The following is a 16,242-nucleotide window of genomic DNA, read 5'->3' on the forward strand; positions in this document are numbered from 1 at the left end:
CCGGGGGTGGAGGGAGGGTTGAAAAGCAGCGGGTCCCCAGAATTCGGTGGCGGAGGCAGACGAGAGTTCAGCAGGTTTGGGGGTTCAGGGGGTGAGGGTCAGTGAGTTCCAGGGGCAAAGGCTGAGGGGCAAGTGTGCTCCTAAGAATCAAGGCTTTGGAATGAAAATCCCAAGGGCGACAGGGCCAGGGCCTGGAGGGGAGGGGCACGACGGGAGGGAATGGGGAGTGGTCGGCAGTCTTTTGGGAAAGGGTAGGAACTAGGCTGCAGATGGGGGCGTCTAGGTGTCTAAGGAATCTGCAAGGGTCTGGGACTGAGGGATCAGTGGTCCCAGTAAACTGGGTGAAACTGGGCCAAGGACTTGGCTGAAGCCAGGAAGGGAAGGAGAGAGAAGCAGGTGTGGTCTGGGCAGATGTGGGCTATCTCAGGATGCTTTAAGGACACCAGCAGAGGGGAGCAGACAGGAGCATGTGGGATTGACAAAGGGAGCCCCGGGACTTCCCTGGCGGTCTAGTGGTTAACACTCTGTGGTTCCATTGCAGGAGGTGAAGTTTCTGTTCCTAGCCAGGGAACTAAGGTCCTACATGCTGGGTGGTATGGCCAAATAAATAAGTTTTTTGGTTTTTTTTTTTAAAGGGGGAACCCTAAGGAGCAGCTGTGATCAGGGTGTCCAGGGTAGTTTCTGTGAACACTGGGGCATCAGACATGCATCAAAGAAAAGGTCAGGGAAAGTGCTGTCATGAGCAACCCTCACAGAAGGAAGGGGGCTTGAGCAGTGAGTCATAGGTTGAGGTGCCAAGAGAATCTGGAGGTGTCCTGCACGACAGATCACATTATTGGAGTGGGAGGGAGGAGGTCAGTATTGGGGTGCCTATGCAGTGGCCATTGAGAGTCAGGGTGTCTTGGAGGATATCAGAGACACCCCTGAGGGGATGGTGTGGGGGTATCAGGATATCAGTGTCTGTTGGAGAACTGGGGAGCCCTGCCTGTGGTATTGGAGTGCTCACTCTAAATATGTGGGGCCAGGACATCTGTAGGATGTCAGGATAGTCACTCAACAGGTGGGGGTATCGGGGTATCTGTGAAGATCATGATTTCTAGGGCACCCTGCAGGTAGATGGGTATCAGGGCTACCTCATAGGTGGGTGGAACTAGGGTCTCTTGGAGGATATGGGAGGTCGGAGCGCTCACAAGTGGCTGGGGCAGCATCTCAGGGCCCACCTGCTCTGTTGGGTTATCATCCTCTGGCTGCCGAGGCTCGTAGAGGTCCAGCATGGTGTGAGACCCCAAGCTGATAGTGCTGACGGTCGGGTAGTACAGTGGCCCATCCTCGTGGGGCTGAGGAGTGAGTACCAGAGCTGGATGGGGCAGGAGTCCACACCCCACCCCCCAACCCTCTGAAGTGAAAGGTGTCCCCCAGCTGGGGACAGGGAGGCGAATGCTTGGTTGGGCTATGTGAACTGCTTAATGAGAGTGGATGTGGGTCAACATGATGCCCCGCGCCGTGGTGGGTCCTAGGTCTGGGGGGTGGGGTGAGAGTGTGGTTACCATGATGCCCTCCCCAGGCAGATACTGGTTTACAAGGACGTGGTTGGCTGGGAGACCCCCAAAAAGGCTGAGGTCAGACACTTTGTCCACGTAGCGCTGGAGCCATGGTGGCAGTCGCTCAGGAACCATTCCCCGGGGATGGGGGAGCCCACCTGGGGGAGGATGATGGGATGCTGAGGGCACCCAACCAAGGAGCTCTGGCACCAAGGAGCCCCCATTAGGAATATCCTAGTGGTTGGTAGCACTCTGACCTCCTCAGGGACCCCTAACTCTTTGGAGATCCCCACTCCACTCTTCAAAGCTTTCCTGCTTCTCCAAAACCTAGAGATGCCCCCCAACCCATCAGGAAATTCTAACCCCTCAAGACCTCTACTGACCCCTCAGAATCCTCCTGATCCTTGGGATCCCTTGAGCCCTCAGGGACCCCCCACCTTGGCCTCAATGTCCTGAGACAATCAAACCTGACATGCCTACCCCAGCCCACATCCCTAAGTCAGCTATGCTCACAGTCAGGGACACTCACCCCAGTTCTGTAACTTCCTCCCGGAGAGCTGGGTCCATTTTGGCTTTGGGGCATTGAAGACCTGGGAGATGAAAGGGGGTCAGTCCTTTTTCAAGGACCACCCTCTCTGATTCTCCCACCCAGGCCAACAAAGCGGTTTTTACCTGGGGTGGAAATGGGTCATCTCAGTTTCTGTGGGATCATTCTCTGGGATAGTGTTCCCAGGATTTTGTTGTTTGCCTTCTCCCCCTGTGGAGACCACAAGCCTCAAAGCTGACCTGTGTCTACCAGGATTGAGGAAGGGCTACAATCAGGGTCTGAATCTACCCAGAGCTCTGGGATGGATTGGGCTCTTTCAGCCCAGCAAACAGTCTGCACTCTAATTTTCTGATCCCTGGGTTATCTCAGGACAGTCTGAGTCCGGAACCTCCTTGTTCCTATTGCCTGGGGGAGACAAGGTGCTAAACTGGGTTATTCAGTACAGTCAAGGGAGTACTTTGAAAATTCTCCACTGCCAAGACCCCAGGAGTCTAGAAAGGGTTGTCTCAAAGAAGTCTAAGGGACTTCCTGGATGGTTCAGTGGCTGACTCCACACTCCCAATGCAGGGAGCCTGGGTTTGATCCCTGGTCAAGGAACTATTAATATACCCCACATGCTGCAACTAAGAACCCACATGCCACAACTAAGAACCTGCATGCCGCAACAAAGTTTGAAGATCCTTAATACCGCAACTAAGACCCGGCACAGCCAAATAAATACTAAAAAAATAAAAAGTTGGACTTCCTTGGTGGTCCAATAGTTAAGAATACACCTGCCAGTGCAGGGGACATGGGTTCGATCCCTGGTTTGGGAAGATCCCACATGCCGCAGGGCACCTAAACCTGTGTACACAACTACTGAGCCCACACACCCTACAGCCTGTGCTCCAAAACAAGAGAAGCCACTTCAATAAGAAACCCATGCACCGCGACAGAGGGTAGCCCCTACTCGTCGCAACTAGAGAAAGCTTGCGCACAGCAAGGAAGACCCAGAGCAGCCAAAAATTAATTAATTAATCAAAAAGCATCCTTAAAAAAATAACCCTAAGAAATCTTCTTATTCCCTTCGTGGTAATGGGGCTGGGATGGGTTTTCTCAGTAGGAGAGTCTGAGCTTTCAAGCTAACTCATTCCTGGGACTCAAACAAGATAGGAGTAGTTGAGACTGCACAGGGCAGGTTCAGGCTCTATAACCAAGGCTCTGGGGCTGCAAAGGGCTATCCCAGTGCATGGATTCTGAAATTTGTAAAACTCTTCTTTCCCCAAACCTTAAGAATAGAATGCAGACTGTACTATCTAACACAGTAGATGGTGGTCTGGGCTTGGTAACCTTGTTCCCAAGGCTCTGGGTCTATGCTGAGCTATCAGCAGAGGGAAGCGTTTACTCTTAACATTCTGAGGCCTGAATTATCTCAGCACAAAAACCTGAACATTGTAAATTCTTCATTCCCCAAATCTCAAGGGCCTGAACTGGGCTCTTTCAACATGTGTTATAACCTCCTTTTCCCTATAACAGTAGCAGGATTGAGTTGTCTTAGCACAGGAAGCCTAAACTCCATAATAACCACCACCTTTCTAGGTATCAGTTTGGAAAGTTCCCTGGTGGTCTAGTGGTTAGGATTCAGCGCTTTTATTGCTGTGGCCTGGATTCAGTCCCTGGTTGGGGAATGAGATCCTGCAAGATGTATGACTTGGCCAAAAAAAATATCAGTTTGGTTTCCCCTAAGTCTTCTGGGAAAAGCTCTTTTGCCAGGCCCTAGCAGGTGTTGAGAAAGGAATATGGAAGGTGAGGGATGGGTGCTGGGTGGCACTCTCCTTTCTGCCAGGATCTTCACTGTGGCCTTGTGGGCTCTCACATGAGAGCTGGGGGTTGGAGAGGGATCTGGGAAGAGGAGAAGAACAGACCAGAACAGTGTTGAGATCACCTGTCGAAGCAAATACTCCTCCTCTTCCTTGGAGATGAAGTCAGGGATGTAGTAGATTACAGGTGGTGCCTAGGACAGAGAGATCCCCCTGAAGGTGTGGCCCTTCCACCTGCAGACTAGTGCTAACACCCATGCGCAGCCTTTCCTCTGGAGCATAGCTCAGGATGTCCCCAGACAGGCCAGGGCCTTAAGTCAAGGGACCGATGACTATTTGGGGGATGAGGAGGTGGGGGTGAGGATAGGGCTGGATCCTGAGGGTAAGAATGGAGAGGGAGGGGTCAGTCCCAGCCCACAAACCCAGGAGCTAGCCTCCCTATCCATCTCCACTCTTATCTCCCACCCTCTAGTCCCCACCTTCACCCTCTGCACCCCCAGTCCTGACAACCTGCTCCACCCTGAATGGTTCCAGGGCTGGGACCCTGGCATCCTGATCCTCCATCGACAGCAACTCCAGGTACCCGGTCAGACCTGTGGGGAGGGGAGAACATGCTGAAGTAACCAAGCCTGCCGCCCTCAGACTATGATCCAGCTTTCTGCTCTTACCATGGGCTACAGCCTCAGCTCAGACCTCTAGGGAAACTCTTTTGGTTTCTAAAACCTAAGCCCTCAGTATCTCAAAAGCCACTCAGTGCACATCCCCCACACTTGCCCGGACACAAGGAGCACCCAGAATACTCCCCCAAACTCCATCCACCAAAGGTCCATCAAACTACACATATTTGCTGTCTTAAGCTCCCACAGAGAACAGCCTCTGACTCCATCCGCCGCTTTCCCAAGAGCGCCACACATATCCCCCAGGGCTACACACCAGAGTCCCTTTAAACACCTTGATTTGAGACCTCATCGTAAAAACTGCCATGCCCTGACTAAGCACAGCACAGCATGCGTGCCTAAAAACTGCAATCCTGGCTCTCTAACAGTGTTCAAGGTCTTCATAGATCCTCCTCTCTCCTCGAGCGCTTTCAGACGCTCCATTCTGAGCACCCTTGTGCCCCCAATCTAAGCCTCCTGAGACATACCCATTTTCAGTCTCCTCGGATCCCCCTACTCTAGACTCCTTTCAGATTTCTCTTCCGGAGCGCCCCTTCACTGCAGTACCCCTGGACCTGAGTCTGACTCCCTTCACGCCCTGAACCCCCTGGATCCCCCGACTCTGTCTTCTAGAATCCCACATTCTGAGCTTCCTCGGACTCCCATATGAGCTACCCTGGGTCCCCACTGTCAGCTCTCTTGGACTGCCATCTCCACCCTCGGCCACCCCGCAAACTGACCGTCCACCAGTGACCCCTCCAACATCCAAATTCAACATCCCAATTCCTTTCCCAGCTACTTCCGCTCCCATGCCGACGCAGGCATGCTCAGACCAATGGGAATTCTCAAAGGCTCTAAAGCTCCGCCTTCCACCCAATAGGCCCTCTCACAGAGTGTCGCCCCGCCCCCTCACCCTCGTTCGGTGATAGGCTATGCCTCCTGGCCTTTGAGCCACTAGACCCTTCAGAGACCGAGCTTCGTCTGGACCGACCAATCAGAGCTTCAGAATGGAACCCATCCACACCGCGGAGCCAGCCCAGAGTGGAGGCGCAGCCTTGGCGGCCCACAGGGAAAACGCGTGTGTTGGAAGGACCCCCGCAGGTTAGGCCATCCTATACGAGCCGTAGGGAGACGAGATTGAGGGAAGGACTTCCTCTAACGTGCTCCCCTAGTAAGGGTAGAGAGGCACGGCCGTTAACTCCCTAAACACAGACCCCACACGGAAAGCCATAGAAACGTCTTTATTGAAGGGGATAGGGGTCATGCTGAGTTTGGGGACATGCAGTGAAGGGGCAGTCGTGAGCTGTCCTTGGTTTTCAGGGCCCCAGGTCTGCCCTGGACACCCTGGGCCTTCAGGGTCTCCGTCGGTTTCTGCTGTTCTGACCAGGGTGCTCTGAGGTCCTTCAGGGCCAGTAACTTAGATTTGGCGTTTTGGACCTGTGACCAGAACGTAGATTGAAATGGGGGCTCCAGGATTTGGGATCCCCTGAAGGCCTCGATGCTCCTCGTCTATTAGAGAGAGAGGCTTGAGGATTTGGGGTTCCCTTGGGACTGGGGCTCTTGGAATTTGGGTATCTTGTGATCCATGGACTCGGGGCATCGAAATCCTCTGGTTTCCAGGGATGAGAATTTCTGTTTGGGGGTCTCCTGGTGCCTATGAATAGGGCTTGATGTGCCCTGGGTGCCTAGGATGCATATCCTGACTACAGTCTCCTCCATCTCAGGCATAGGGACTTCCATGGTTGGGGGATTCCTGGGGGCTTGGAATCGGATTTTTTAAATTTGGGATTCCCTGGGGATTTGGGGTTCCATGATTTGGGGGTCCTGGGAGTTAGGGTTTTGGGCTCTCCTAGGGGCTGTAGGAATTAGGGGCAGAGGGAAGTTTGGGACATGTACTCTGGGGGTTGGGATCCTGAGTCCCAGAATGGGGCCTCCAAATTTTGGGGTCCCCCAAAGGGGGAAATCATTACTTAAAAAATAGAGAATTTTCTGGGAGCCTGGCCAGCACAGGTGCTGTGGGCCACATGGGGTGGGCTTCATACAAGGCACTGGGGGTTTCTTGAGGGTGCAGAGGGTAGGAAGACTTGGGGGTCCTGTAATTAGCACTTCCAGGACTGTTTTGGCATCTGTAAATTGGGGGTGACAGTGGGCTGGTTAATGTGGGTCTCTTCTTGAGGGGTAAGAGTAGAGGCTTTTGTTAATGGAGGGAGTGTCCGATTGCAGTCTAAGGATTTTGGGGTGACCATGGGAGTCACAACATCTTGACAGGACTGATAGTAAATGTGGGTCTGTTACTCTTCTCTGGAGATGTTTCTTTCAAGGGGGTTTGACGTGGGGAGGGACTTTGTTAATAGGGAATGGTTTTGCTCCAGTGACTAGTGACTCAGGAATGTTCTACTGTGGAGCATCATGTAGAGAAAGTCACCGTCATTTGGGGTGAGATGGAAATCTGTTCATTGGAGGGTCTGATCTGAGGGGTGGGACTAGCCTGAAGGTACTACACTCAGGGAATCTCTTTCTGGGTAACATAGGGTCTGTACTTGGAGGGTCATCATGGGGGAATCTGTTAATAGGGCCTCAGTGATCGAGGGCTGGCTAATGGGGGTCTCTATTCTGGATGTGTTACTGGGAATCTCTATCTCAGGGTGACTCGGGGGCTCCTCGTGTCAGGAGACGCTAGAGGGGGCTCTGTGTCTCTGTCGGATGTCCAGAGCCTCTAAGACTGCATCTCCGCCCTCAGCATCCAAGGAAACCAGCAGCAGAAGAGCAACCTGGGGAAAAGAACTGTGTCACGCCCCAGTGCAGGGTGCGGGAGCATCTGGACCCATCCCCACCCAGCTCTTCCCCAAGGTCTGGGATTTGGCCTTTCTGGGTTCTGCCTCCACCTCTCCGGCTCTCTTAGGCTCCTCTGGAGCAGAGGGTGTTCTGTCTCCCTTGTTTTTGTTTAGTCGCTAGCTGTGTCTGACTCTTTGCGACCCCATGGACTGTAGCTCACTCCTCTGTCCATGGGATTTCCCAGGCAAGATTATTGGAGTGGGTTGCCATTTCTTTCTCCGGGGGATCTTTCCGACCCAGGGATTGAACCCCTGTCTCCTGCTTGGTAGGCAGATTCTTTACCACTGAGCCACCAGGGAAGGTCTTACTTGCCTCTTAAAAATTGAATTCACCAGAATTCATGGTGGGTCCGGGGAAGCTAACTTAAGTCCTAAGTTTTCCTAACCTCTATTTCCAGCCCCAACCAGAACTCCAGACCTCTCTGTCCAGTGACCTGGTGGATGGCTTTCCCTGAATTATCCCACAGGAGAGGGGACCAAGGGTTGCTACGCACCTGGAGATGGAGTTCTCTGATGCGATGTCCTTTGGGGTCCGGACTGTTGTAAAAGTGCGTTTGGGCTGCGTCACTGAAGAGAAGGGCAAGGTTTCAGGTGATGGGATGACAGACCCACCTCTGTCCTCAATATCCACCCAGACTCTTTGTCATTAATATTTATCTACATCCCCAATATCCTACACTTCCAACAGCCATCTAGACTCTCTTTTCAGTAATATTCCCTGTGTCCTCTGAGACCTACCCATGTCCCCAATGCCTGCTCAGAGCCTTATTAACATCCTCTTCTCCATAACACCCATCCTTTCGGGGGTCCAACTCATCATTTTCCTGGATCCCCAATTAAATACTGGAGATTCTGTCACCAGCATATACCTAAGGACCCATGACCTTACTGCCTACCCCCAAACCACATTCCTCCTCACACCCAGCCCGCAACTCACTTGTCACTTGATGCACTTTTTTGGCTCCAACATTGTCCCCAGGGGGGTCAGTGGATCCACCAATCCTGGGGAGACATGACAAGTGCGAGGAGTCAGAGCCACAAGAGGCCAGAGTCTGGCAGGAGCTGAGCTGCAGGGGGCCTACGAGGAAAGCGCTAGGGTATGGGGATGGGTGTCCACTCTATCCTCCTGGTCCAAGAGGAGGAGACATCTAAGGTGGGTATCAGGGCTCTGGGAAGTACCCTGGGTGATGATCAGAGTCTGGGCTCACCTCTGAATTCGAGATGCTGGTGCAAAGACGCCATGCTTCGGGGGGCAGGTGAAGTACCGGACACCGAAGACAGAGCCATCGTGCTTGCCGGTGGGCTGGTCTAGCTCGATGCCATACCAGTACCCTGCAACAGGAGGGTGTCAGGATGCCTTGAGGCCCTGCCTGCCCCCCGGCCCAGATAGTGATCCTCACCTGGGGCGAAGTCTGTCTTTCCGTAGAAGCGCACAATCCCTTGCTTCTGGCCAGCAACGAGGACTTGGTCTCCAACCTCAGCCTTGGCTCCTTCGCGCTGCTGCAGGCTGCCCAGAGATGGGGATGATGAGGGCTTCTTCTTACCTGGGGGTGGAGGGGACAAGAGTTGAGGGTGAGGCCTCCGCCCAGGGGATGCTGTGCCACCCAGAAAACCACAAGGTAGGAACTCTGTCCTTGATCAAATGAGATGAACTGCAGAGCCTTTCTCTGAAATAGGAGTGGGGGGTTGGGGGGCTTGAAAGAAAACCCCAGCTGCCAGAGAAATGGGGTTGGGGGCTTTAGGCATTAGAGAGAAAACTGAGTCAAGAACCTAGAGAACCCCAAAAACTCTTTCTCAAAGTTAAGGATATTGAGGCCAAAGGAAAACCCGAGTGTCAAAAGTCAGAAATTATCCTTTTAAAATGAAGGAGAGGGGGAACTTCCCTGGTGATCCAGTGGCTAATACTCCACACTCCCAATGCAGGGGGCCTACATCAATCCCTGGTCAGGGAACTAGATTCTGCATGCCACAACTAAATATCGTGCGTGCTGCAAGGAAGATGGAACACCCCACGTGCCACAACTAACACCCAGCACAGCAAATAAGTAAGCAAATAAAGAAGTATTTTTAAAATAAAAATATGAAGAGGGGAAAATAAATAAAATGAAGGAGGGAGTTGGGTCTGAGGATAAATCAAGTCACTAAAGCCAGGAATCCCACAGATTCTTCCCTAAAACTGGGAGAAAGCCTTTGAGTCTAAGGGGAAGCTAAGTCACAGGGGGCAGGGAACACATACAGGTCCTTCCAAGAACTGGGTGGGACCAGTACTGAATCAAAGGAGAAACTCAGGTACAAAAGTCAGGGACTCAGAGTTTGTCCTCTAAAATGGGAGTTTGGGCCTGAGGAAAAACTGAGTCACAGAAGCTGGGCTACCCACAGAATATCCTCAAGACTGGCTCCTGTCACCCCATGGGCTCCGCCTGACCTTTGTGTTCCCTGCGGCCCTTGCCAGTGACACGGGAGAAGTCCATTCGGGGAGTCCGAGGTGTGGAGGTGACGGATGAAGGAGGTGCGTCCACTGCCTTGGAGATCTTGGACACAGAGGCAAAAAGACCTGGGGGGACAGAGCCTGGGCTGGGACTTGTCCAGGCCTCTGCCCCCTGCCCCATCATCACCCGACCCCACCCCTCAGTCAGCAGCATCACTACTGAGTGGACCCCTGTGGGACTGACCCTGCTTGGGAGGGCAGATGAAATACCGGACGCCCCCAACACTGCCATCATTCTTGCCCTCGGGTTCATCCAGCTCCACGCCCACCCACTGGCCACTGGCGAACTCCGTGGTCCCGCAGAACCGCAGCGTGCCCGTCTGGAGGAAACAAGGGAGGATATGGCTTGGGTGGGCCTTGGGAGGCCATGATAAGATCACTGGCACAGGGAATTCCCTGGCGGTCCAGTGGTTAAGAGTCAGCACTTTCACTGCTGAGGGCTCAGGTTCAGTCCCTGGAGATCTTGCAAGCTGCACAGAGTGGCCAAAAAGAAAAACAAATCACTGGCAAACAAGCAACATGGTGGGGTGTATGAGGGAGCCCCAGGCTCAAATCTCAGCATCTCAGCTTGGACATCACCATCCACTGGCTATGTGACTTAACCATACTGTGCCTCAGTGTCCTCTGCGAAATGGGAGTAGAAATTGCACCCACCTTACAGGATTGTTACAGAGCTGCCCTGCCCAATGTAGTAAATAGCCACTAGCTACATAATGACAAAATCAGGACCTCCCCCATGGTCCAGTGGTTAAGATTCCATGCTTCCACTGCAGGGGCTATGGGTTTGATCCCTGGTCAGGAAAGTTCCACATACTGAGCAAGGTGGCCAAAAAAAAAAAAAAAAATTAACTAAAATTAAAATATTTCCCCAATTGCAGTAGCCACATTCCAAGTTCTTAATAACCACATGTGGCTTGTGGCTACTTCACTGGACTATAAATACACAGAACATTTCCAATCTCACGAAGTCTATTGGACATGAATGCTACAGACACGGAAAAGTCCTCAGTACAGGGCTTGGTGCTGAGTAAGGGATCAGTAAGTGTTGACTATTCGTATACTGTGACTTTCATAAAAGGGCTGAACAGGCCTCAGTGTCACCTGTAAAATGAGGATAACAGTCCACCTCAGAGTCTAGTTATCTGGTGGAAACATTTTTAATATATGTGACATTGCTTAGCTGCAGTGAGTGTGCCTATTATCATTTGGGTGAGATTCCTTCACTGCTCTACACCTCAGTTCCTTGTCTATGCTGCTGCTGCTGCTGCTAAGTCGCTTCAGTCGTGTCCGACTCTATGCGACTCCACAGACGGCAGCCCACCAGGCTCCGCTGTCCCTGGGATTCTCCAGGCAAGAACACTGGAGTGGGTTGCCATTTCCTTCTCCAATGCATGAAAGAGAAAAGTGAAAGTGAAGTCACTCAGTCGTGTCCGACTCTTAGTGACCCCATGGACTGCAGCCTACCAGGCTCCTCCATCCATGGGATTTTCCAGGCAAGAGTACTGGAGTGGGGTGCCATTGCCTTCTCCGTCCTTGTCTATAAAATGGGCTAAATAATAGTGCTTCCTTTGGAGAGTTGGTGTGGGGATCAGAACAGTGGCTGGCACACAAAGAGCACTTGGTGTACACCAAGCCCTGTTCTAAGGGGTTTACTCATTTCAACTAATTTAAACTTGGAAAAGAATCTAAAAGAGAATGGATATGTGTGTATGTGTAACTGATTCATTTTGCTGTACAGTGAAGCAAACTAACACAACATTGTAAAATACAAATTCATTTTTAAAATAAACCTCATACAACCCCCTGAAATGGGTATTTTTAGTTTCCTTTTACAGATGAAGAAACTGATGCCCAGAGAGGTGAAATCACTGGCCCCACAGCTGACAAGTGGCAAAGAGATGTGCTTGAGCAAATCCTAATAACCACTGTGCTGTGCTGCTTCTCTCCAGGCAGAGACTGTTATTACATGTCTCCAGACAAAGGTTTCACCACTCTGGATTTCTTACAGTCTTCTGTGTTGTAAAATGGAGAGAGTCAACCCCTCCTGCTTTCAAAACTGGCACACTGATTTGATTAGATCATGTACAAGAACTTTCCAAAGGGGGCTGATGCATGCAAAACTCTTGATTAGGAAACAAAGTGTGACTTTATGGCTTCTCACTGTACAAAGAAACAAAATTCAGTCACTGCAGTGGCCTGCAGGTCCAGCCCCTGCTAACCTTGCCACTTCACTCTCCCTAGATAACTCCCTTCCATGCACACTCCTCTGAGCCTTTGTACCTGTGGTTTCGTCTTATATTTTTGCAAGGTGAGCTCCTTCCCATCTCAGCCCGTATATCACCTCCTCAGAGATGCCTTCTCAGAAGACGCTAGCTAAAAGCACCTCTGCCCTCGGCCAGGGCCAATTTATTAAATATTTGCATTTAATAAATGTTTTCAAAGCCCTTGCTACTGGAAATTATCTTAACTGTGAGTTGACTTTATTGACTGTCTCTTCTTCAATAAAAATGGAGTTCTATGAGAGCAAGGCTGGGGCTGACACAAGTCTTTACCCCCAAGGACAGGCTGGGTCCAGCATGGAGCCTGACGGACAGCAGGTAAATGAATTCAATTTGGAATACCTGGATGAATGAAGATGTTCTCTGTCCTCTGGGACTTTATCCCTGCTCCCTCTCCCTGCTGCTGCTGCTGCTGCTAAGTCGCTTCAGTCATGTCTGACTCTGTGCGACCCCATGGACTGCAGCCTACCAGGCTCCTCCATCCATGGGATTTTCCGGGCAACAGTACTGGAGTGGGGTGCCATTGCCTTCTCCCGCTACCTCTCCCTAAGACCCCCCTTTCTCCTTTTCTTCCCCTGGCTCACTCCTCCACATCTTCAAGTGGATGCATTCCCCATCACACCCCTGATTGCTCTGACCAGTACTTTTTTCCCAAGCAAGGGAGTGATCACTCTGGGAGCACAGGTGGCCCCTGAATGGGGACCACAAGGCCCAGGGGACCCAAATGGGGCCGACCTGTGCTGATCACTCTGCCTGTGCTTCCTCACGAGAGCCACAACTGCTCTGGGCTGTCACTGTCAGCAGATGGATCTGTTGTCCCCCTTGGACTAAGAGCTCAGTCCAGCGTGGGGCATAATGGAGGCACTAGCAGAACGGCTGGATGAAATAAACGCTGTGTGCATGCCTGGGAGGGTGGACAGACAGAGGGGGCGAGTCTGGACTCTGCCCAAGGCCGCAGCTTTGCACGCTGAGTCCTGCCCTCCCCTCCCTGCTCCAGTTCCTGACCTTCTGGCCATCCAGTAGCACGCGGTCTCCCAGGCGCAGGCCCAGTGCACTGAGCATGAGATTGCCTGGGACGTTGTCATAGTTGGGTAGTGTGACCTTGGGGAGGGCGCAGGAGAGTGGCACTGCCTCCTCCAGTAGCGTCCTTAGCTCCTTGGCCACCAGTGCTGCCTCTGCCTTGTCCAGGGACATGTCCATGGGGTCTGGGACCACCTCTGCTGGCACTTGTCCCTTTCGGTTCTGTGGACCGACAGGAAGAGAGGGGGAGAAAACTCAGTGGTGGTAGGCTGCCCTCCCACTGAGGCCATGCCCCCAGAGACCCTGGGTCAAGGTGAAGCAGAGACGGGAGTAAGGTCATGCTCTGGGCCACCATGGCAACAGGAAGGGATGCGGCATTAAGGTTCAGACCACGGTCCCCAGGGAAGTCCACCCCTGAGCCCTCAGCCGGGGATGTCAAGTATGGAGCCGACGGGGAATGAAGGTCCCACTTCAGTGCTGGAGGTCATGCCTTCAGGGCCAAGACCCCAAGCCCAGGAATGGGGCCATGGAAGGACAAACACAGAAAATGGGCTCCTGTGGTACCAGGTCAAGGGTCCAACTGGGCCAATGGGGAATGAGAGCTTCAAGAAAGGCAAGTGGTCCTGCCCCTCTCCCATTCTCTGCAGAGGCCTGCTGGCTGGAAAGGGATTGGGAAGGAAGGAAAAGGAAGGTAACAGGACTGGGCCAGGGTGGCAGTACCCGAAGCGCCGGGTTGGCGCCGTGTTCCAGCAAACATTTGGCCGCGCCCAGGCACAGGTTGGAGGCAGCGATGTGCAGGGCTGAGCCGTGGTTGAAGTCACTGCACGTGGAATTCACCACTGGGAAGTGGGTGAGAGGAGGGTTCCAAGTGAGCGCCCTCGGCACCCAGCCCTTTCGCTGCTGCCTTCCAGTCTCCCGAAGTCCATCTCTTCATCTCTTAACCCGCAGGCTCCAGTGCCTCCCCCAGCCTCAGACAGAGCCCCGCCCCTGCTCGGCCACGCCCCTCCCGACTAGCTCCTGCCAGGTCTCAGTAGCGTTAAGGACCACTGAGCCCCATTTCCTGCACCTCCCACCTTCCATCCTGGCCTCCCAAGCCAGGTCCATTAGTCGTCTTCCCACCCTTCTTCACTCCCTACACCTGAGCACCCTCCTCCTGCTTCAAGACCTCCTTCCTCTCCGGGGCCCTACCCGCTCCCAGCCCTGCCCCTCCTCCTCACCTCGGGGCCGCGCACCCTTCAGCAGCACACGCACGAGATCGGGCACGTCGAAATAGGCGGCGTAGTGAAGCGCGTTCATGTTAGTCCAGCGGCTACGCAGGGTCACGTCTGCGCCCAGAGCCAGCAACTGCTGCGAGAGGCGCACCGCTGCCGCAGGATCCCCTGCGCGACAGCCCAGGTCAGCTTGGGTCCCCTCCTCCAGAGAGTGGGGCCAGGGCCATGGGGCAGACCCTGGGCCTCAGGGACTGCACTTTGGGATCCTAGGCTGTGGGTGGACTCAGGATGGAGGTCTGAGGGCTGGAGTTCTGAGAGTGTCGGGCGTGGGAGCCTAAGTTTGGGGGTTCATGGTTTGGGGGCTAGGACCCTCACCGACTCCGTGGGCCCCAGCCTTGCACGCATAATGGAGCAGTGTCATGTCGGTCAGCCCATCGCGATCATTCACATGGCAGCCTCGACGCAGAATCTAAGGGTACCGGGGACCAGGGAGGGTTACCCAAACACGTGAGGGACCCCTTCCCCTCCTCCCTCGCATCACCAGTGTCCTTACCTCGTTGCCGATGACGTCGATCTTGTGTTGGACTTGGGGCACCCACTGACGCACGATGGCGAACAGCTCAGGGATGGTGGTCTGGGGGTCAAACAGAATCTCCTGGCAGGCAGGGTCGTTGGGGTCGAAGAAGGTGAAGGCTGGGGTGGTGAGAGGTCCAAGGTCACCCCCAGGCAACCTGACCCCGCCTCCTTCCACCCTGAGATACAGCAGCCCTAAGTCTTTGTCTTTAAGACCTCCTAAGGCAGGGTCTCACACTGGTGGCCTGTGGGCCCTGGACATTTTCTGTGGGCCCAGCATGAGGTTTCAAAATGAAGAGGTTTCGCATAAAAATTAGGATGCCCTCGTGTTTTGAAAATTAAAGATCAGGCGATTCCTGTATAACAGCCACCTCTACCTCACGAAACAAGAGTGTGACAAGGAGTCTGCATGCCCAAGGGGATTGCTACTGTTCTGGCCCATGGTACCCTGTCAGTCTGGGCACGATTAGGCCGAATCTCCAGAGTAAAGAAAAAAATTTTTAATATTGATTTATTTATTTGGCTGCATGTGGGATCTTTGTAGTAGCAGGCAGTATCTAGATCTAGTTCCCTGACCAAGGATCAAACCCAGGCACCCAGCATTGGGAGTGTAAAGTCTTAGCCCCTGGATGACTAGGGAAGTCCCAGAGTAAAGAAAACTTAAAAGCCAGAAATCAGTTTTTAAGAAAAATCTCCCCAATTTTTCAGCTACTGTGCAGTCCACATAAATGTACCCATGGGCAGGATCCAACCTGTGGCCAGCCAGGGAGAAACCCAGAGGAACTTCCATCTCCCTGCTTTAGACTCTGAGGATTGCCCTCTAGTAATGTTCAGCACCCAGCACAGGGCTGGCACGTGGTGGGAACTCTGCCTGTTGAATGGATGAGCACGTGAATGACCAGATGATACAGAGCCCAGGAAAGTACCGTACAGTCTCCAGCAGGCAGCCTGTGTGCTCCTTTAAAACCCCAGCCCTTCTTGGCTGAGATCCCTGCCCTGGCTCCCATCACACTTGAGTACAGATCCAAATCTCACTCTGGCCCAAAGGCCCTGCACCAACTGGCCTTGTCTGTTCTTTGCTCTCTCCCCCTCACTCATTCCCCTCCAGTCACACTGGCCTCCTTCCACCCTTTCAATTTGCCAGGCAAATTGCTGTCTCAGGGCTTTGTGCTTGCTGTTTTTCTTGCCAGGGCCAGTCTCCCCTCAGATCTTCTTAAGGCTCCAGAAAGGCCTCCCCAGACCACCCTGGCCAAGTGAGCACCTCTGCCCTTCTCCATCTCTTGCCTCCCGCGTT

At 53.1% G+C, this 16,242-nt stretch overlaps 2 protein-coding genes across 2 annotated transcripts in view; both read right to left on the bottom strand.

The window, feature by feature from the left end:
- ALKBH6 (alkB, alkylation repair homolog 6 (E. coli)) overlaps window positions 1-4,460 on the bottom strand; it is a 5,029-nt gene extending 569 nt beyond the window's left edge. The window contains exons 1-5 of the mRNA XM_010849302.1: window positions 4,398-4,460; window positions 4,013-4,081; window positions 2,071-2,131; window positions 1,548-1,699; window positions 1,054-1,337 (exon numbers count right to left, since the gene is read on the bottom strand). Of these exons, the coding sequence (XP_010847604.1) occupies window positions 1,054-1,337; window positions 1,548-1,699; window positions 2,071-2,131; window positions 4,013-4,081; window positions 4,398-4,451 (620 nt within the window). The 5' untranslated portion in view covers window positions 4,452-4,460. The remainder of the gene's footprint in view (window positions 1-1,053; window positions 1,338-1,547; window positions 1,700-2,070; window positions 2,132-4,012; window positions 4,082-4,397) is intronic.
- Window positions 4,461-5,768: 1,308 nt separating this feature from the next.
- CLIP3 (CAP-GLY domain containing linker protein 3) overlaps window positions 5,769-16,242 on the bottom strand; it is a 14,350-nt gene continuing 3,876 nt past the window's right edge. Inside the window, exons 3-14 of the mRNA XM_010849051.1 lie at window positions 14,929-15,068; window positions 14,751-14,844; window positions 14,382-14,543; window positions 13,885-14,003; window positions 13,150-13,386; window positions 10,050-10,185; window positions 9,803-9,931; window positions 8,778-8,921; window positions 8,586-8,709; window positions 8,315-8,379; window positions 7,872-7,944; window positions 5,769-7,314 (exon numbers count right to left, since the gene is read on the bottom strand). Of these exons, the coding sequence (XP_010847353.1) occupies window positions 7,260-7,314; window positions 7,872-7,944; window positions 8,315-8,379; window positions 8,586-8,709; window positions 8,778-8,921; window positions 9,803-9,931; window positions 10,050-10,185; window positions 13,150-13,386; window positions 13,885-14,003; window positions 14,382-14,543; window positions 14,751-14,844; window positions 14,929-15,068 (1,478 nt within the window). The 3' untranslated portion in view covers window positions 5,769-7,259. The remainder of the gene's footprint in view (window positions 7,315-7,871; window positions 7,945-8,314; window positions 8,380-8,585; window positions 8,710-8,777; window positions 8,922-9,802; window positions 9,932-10,049; window positions 10,186-13,149; window positions 13,387-13,884; window positions 14,004-14,381; window positions 14,544-14,750; window positions 14,845-14,928; window positions 15,069-16,242) is intronic.

Source organism: Bison bison, unplaced genomic scaffold, assembly GCF_000754665.1.
Source record: "Bison bison bison isolate TAMUID 2011002044 unplaced genomic scaffold, Bison_UMD1.0 scf7180017864280, whole genome shotgun sequence".
In the NCBI taxonomy this organism is placed as follows: domain Eukaryota; kingdom Metazoa; phylum Chordata; class Mammalia; order Artiodactyla; family Bovidae; genus Bison; species Bison bison.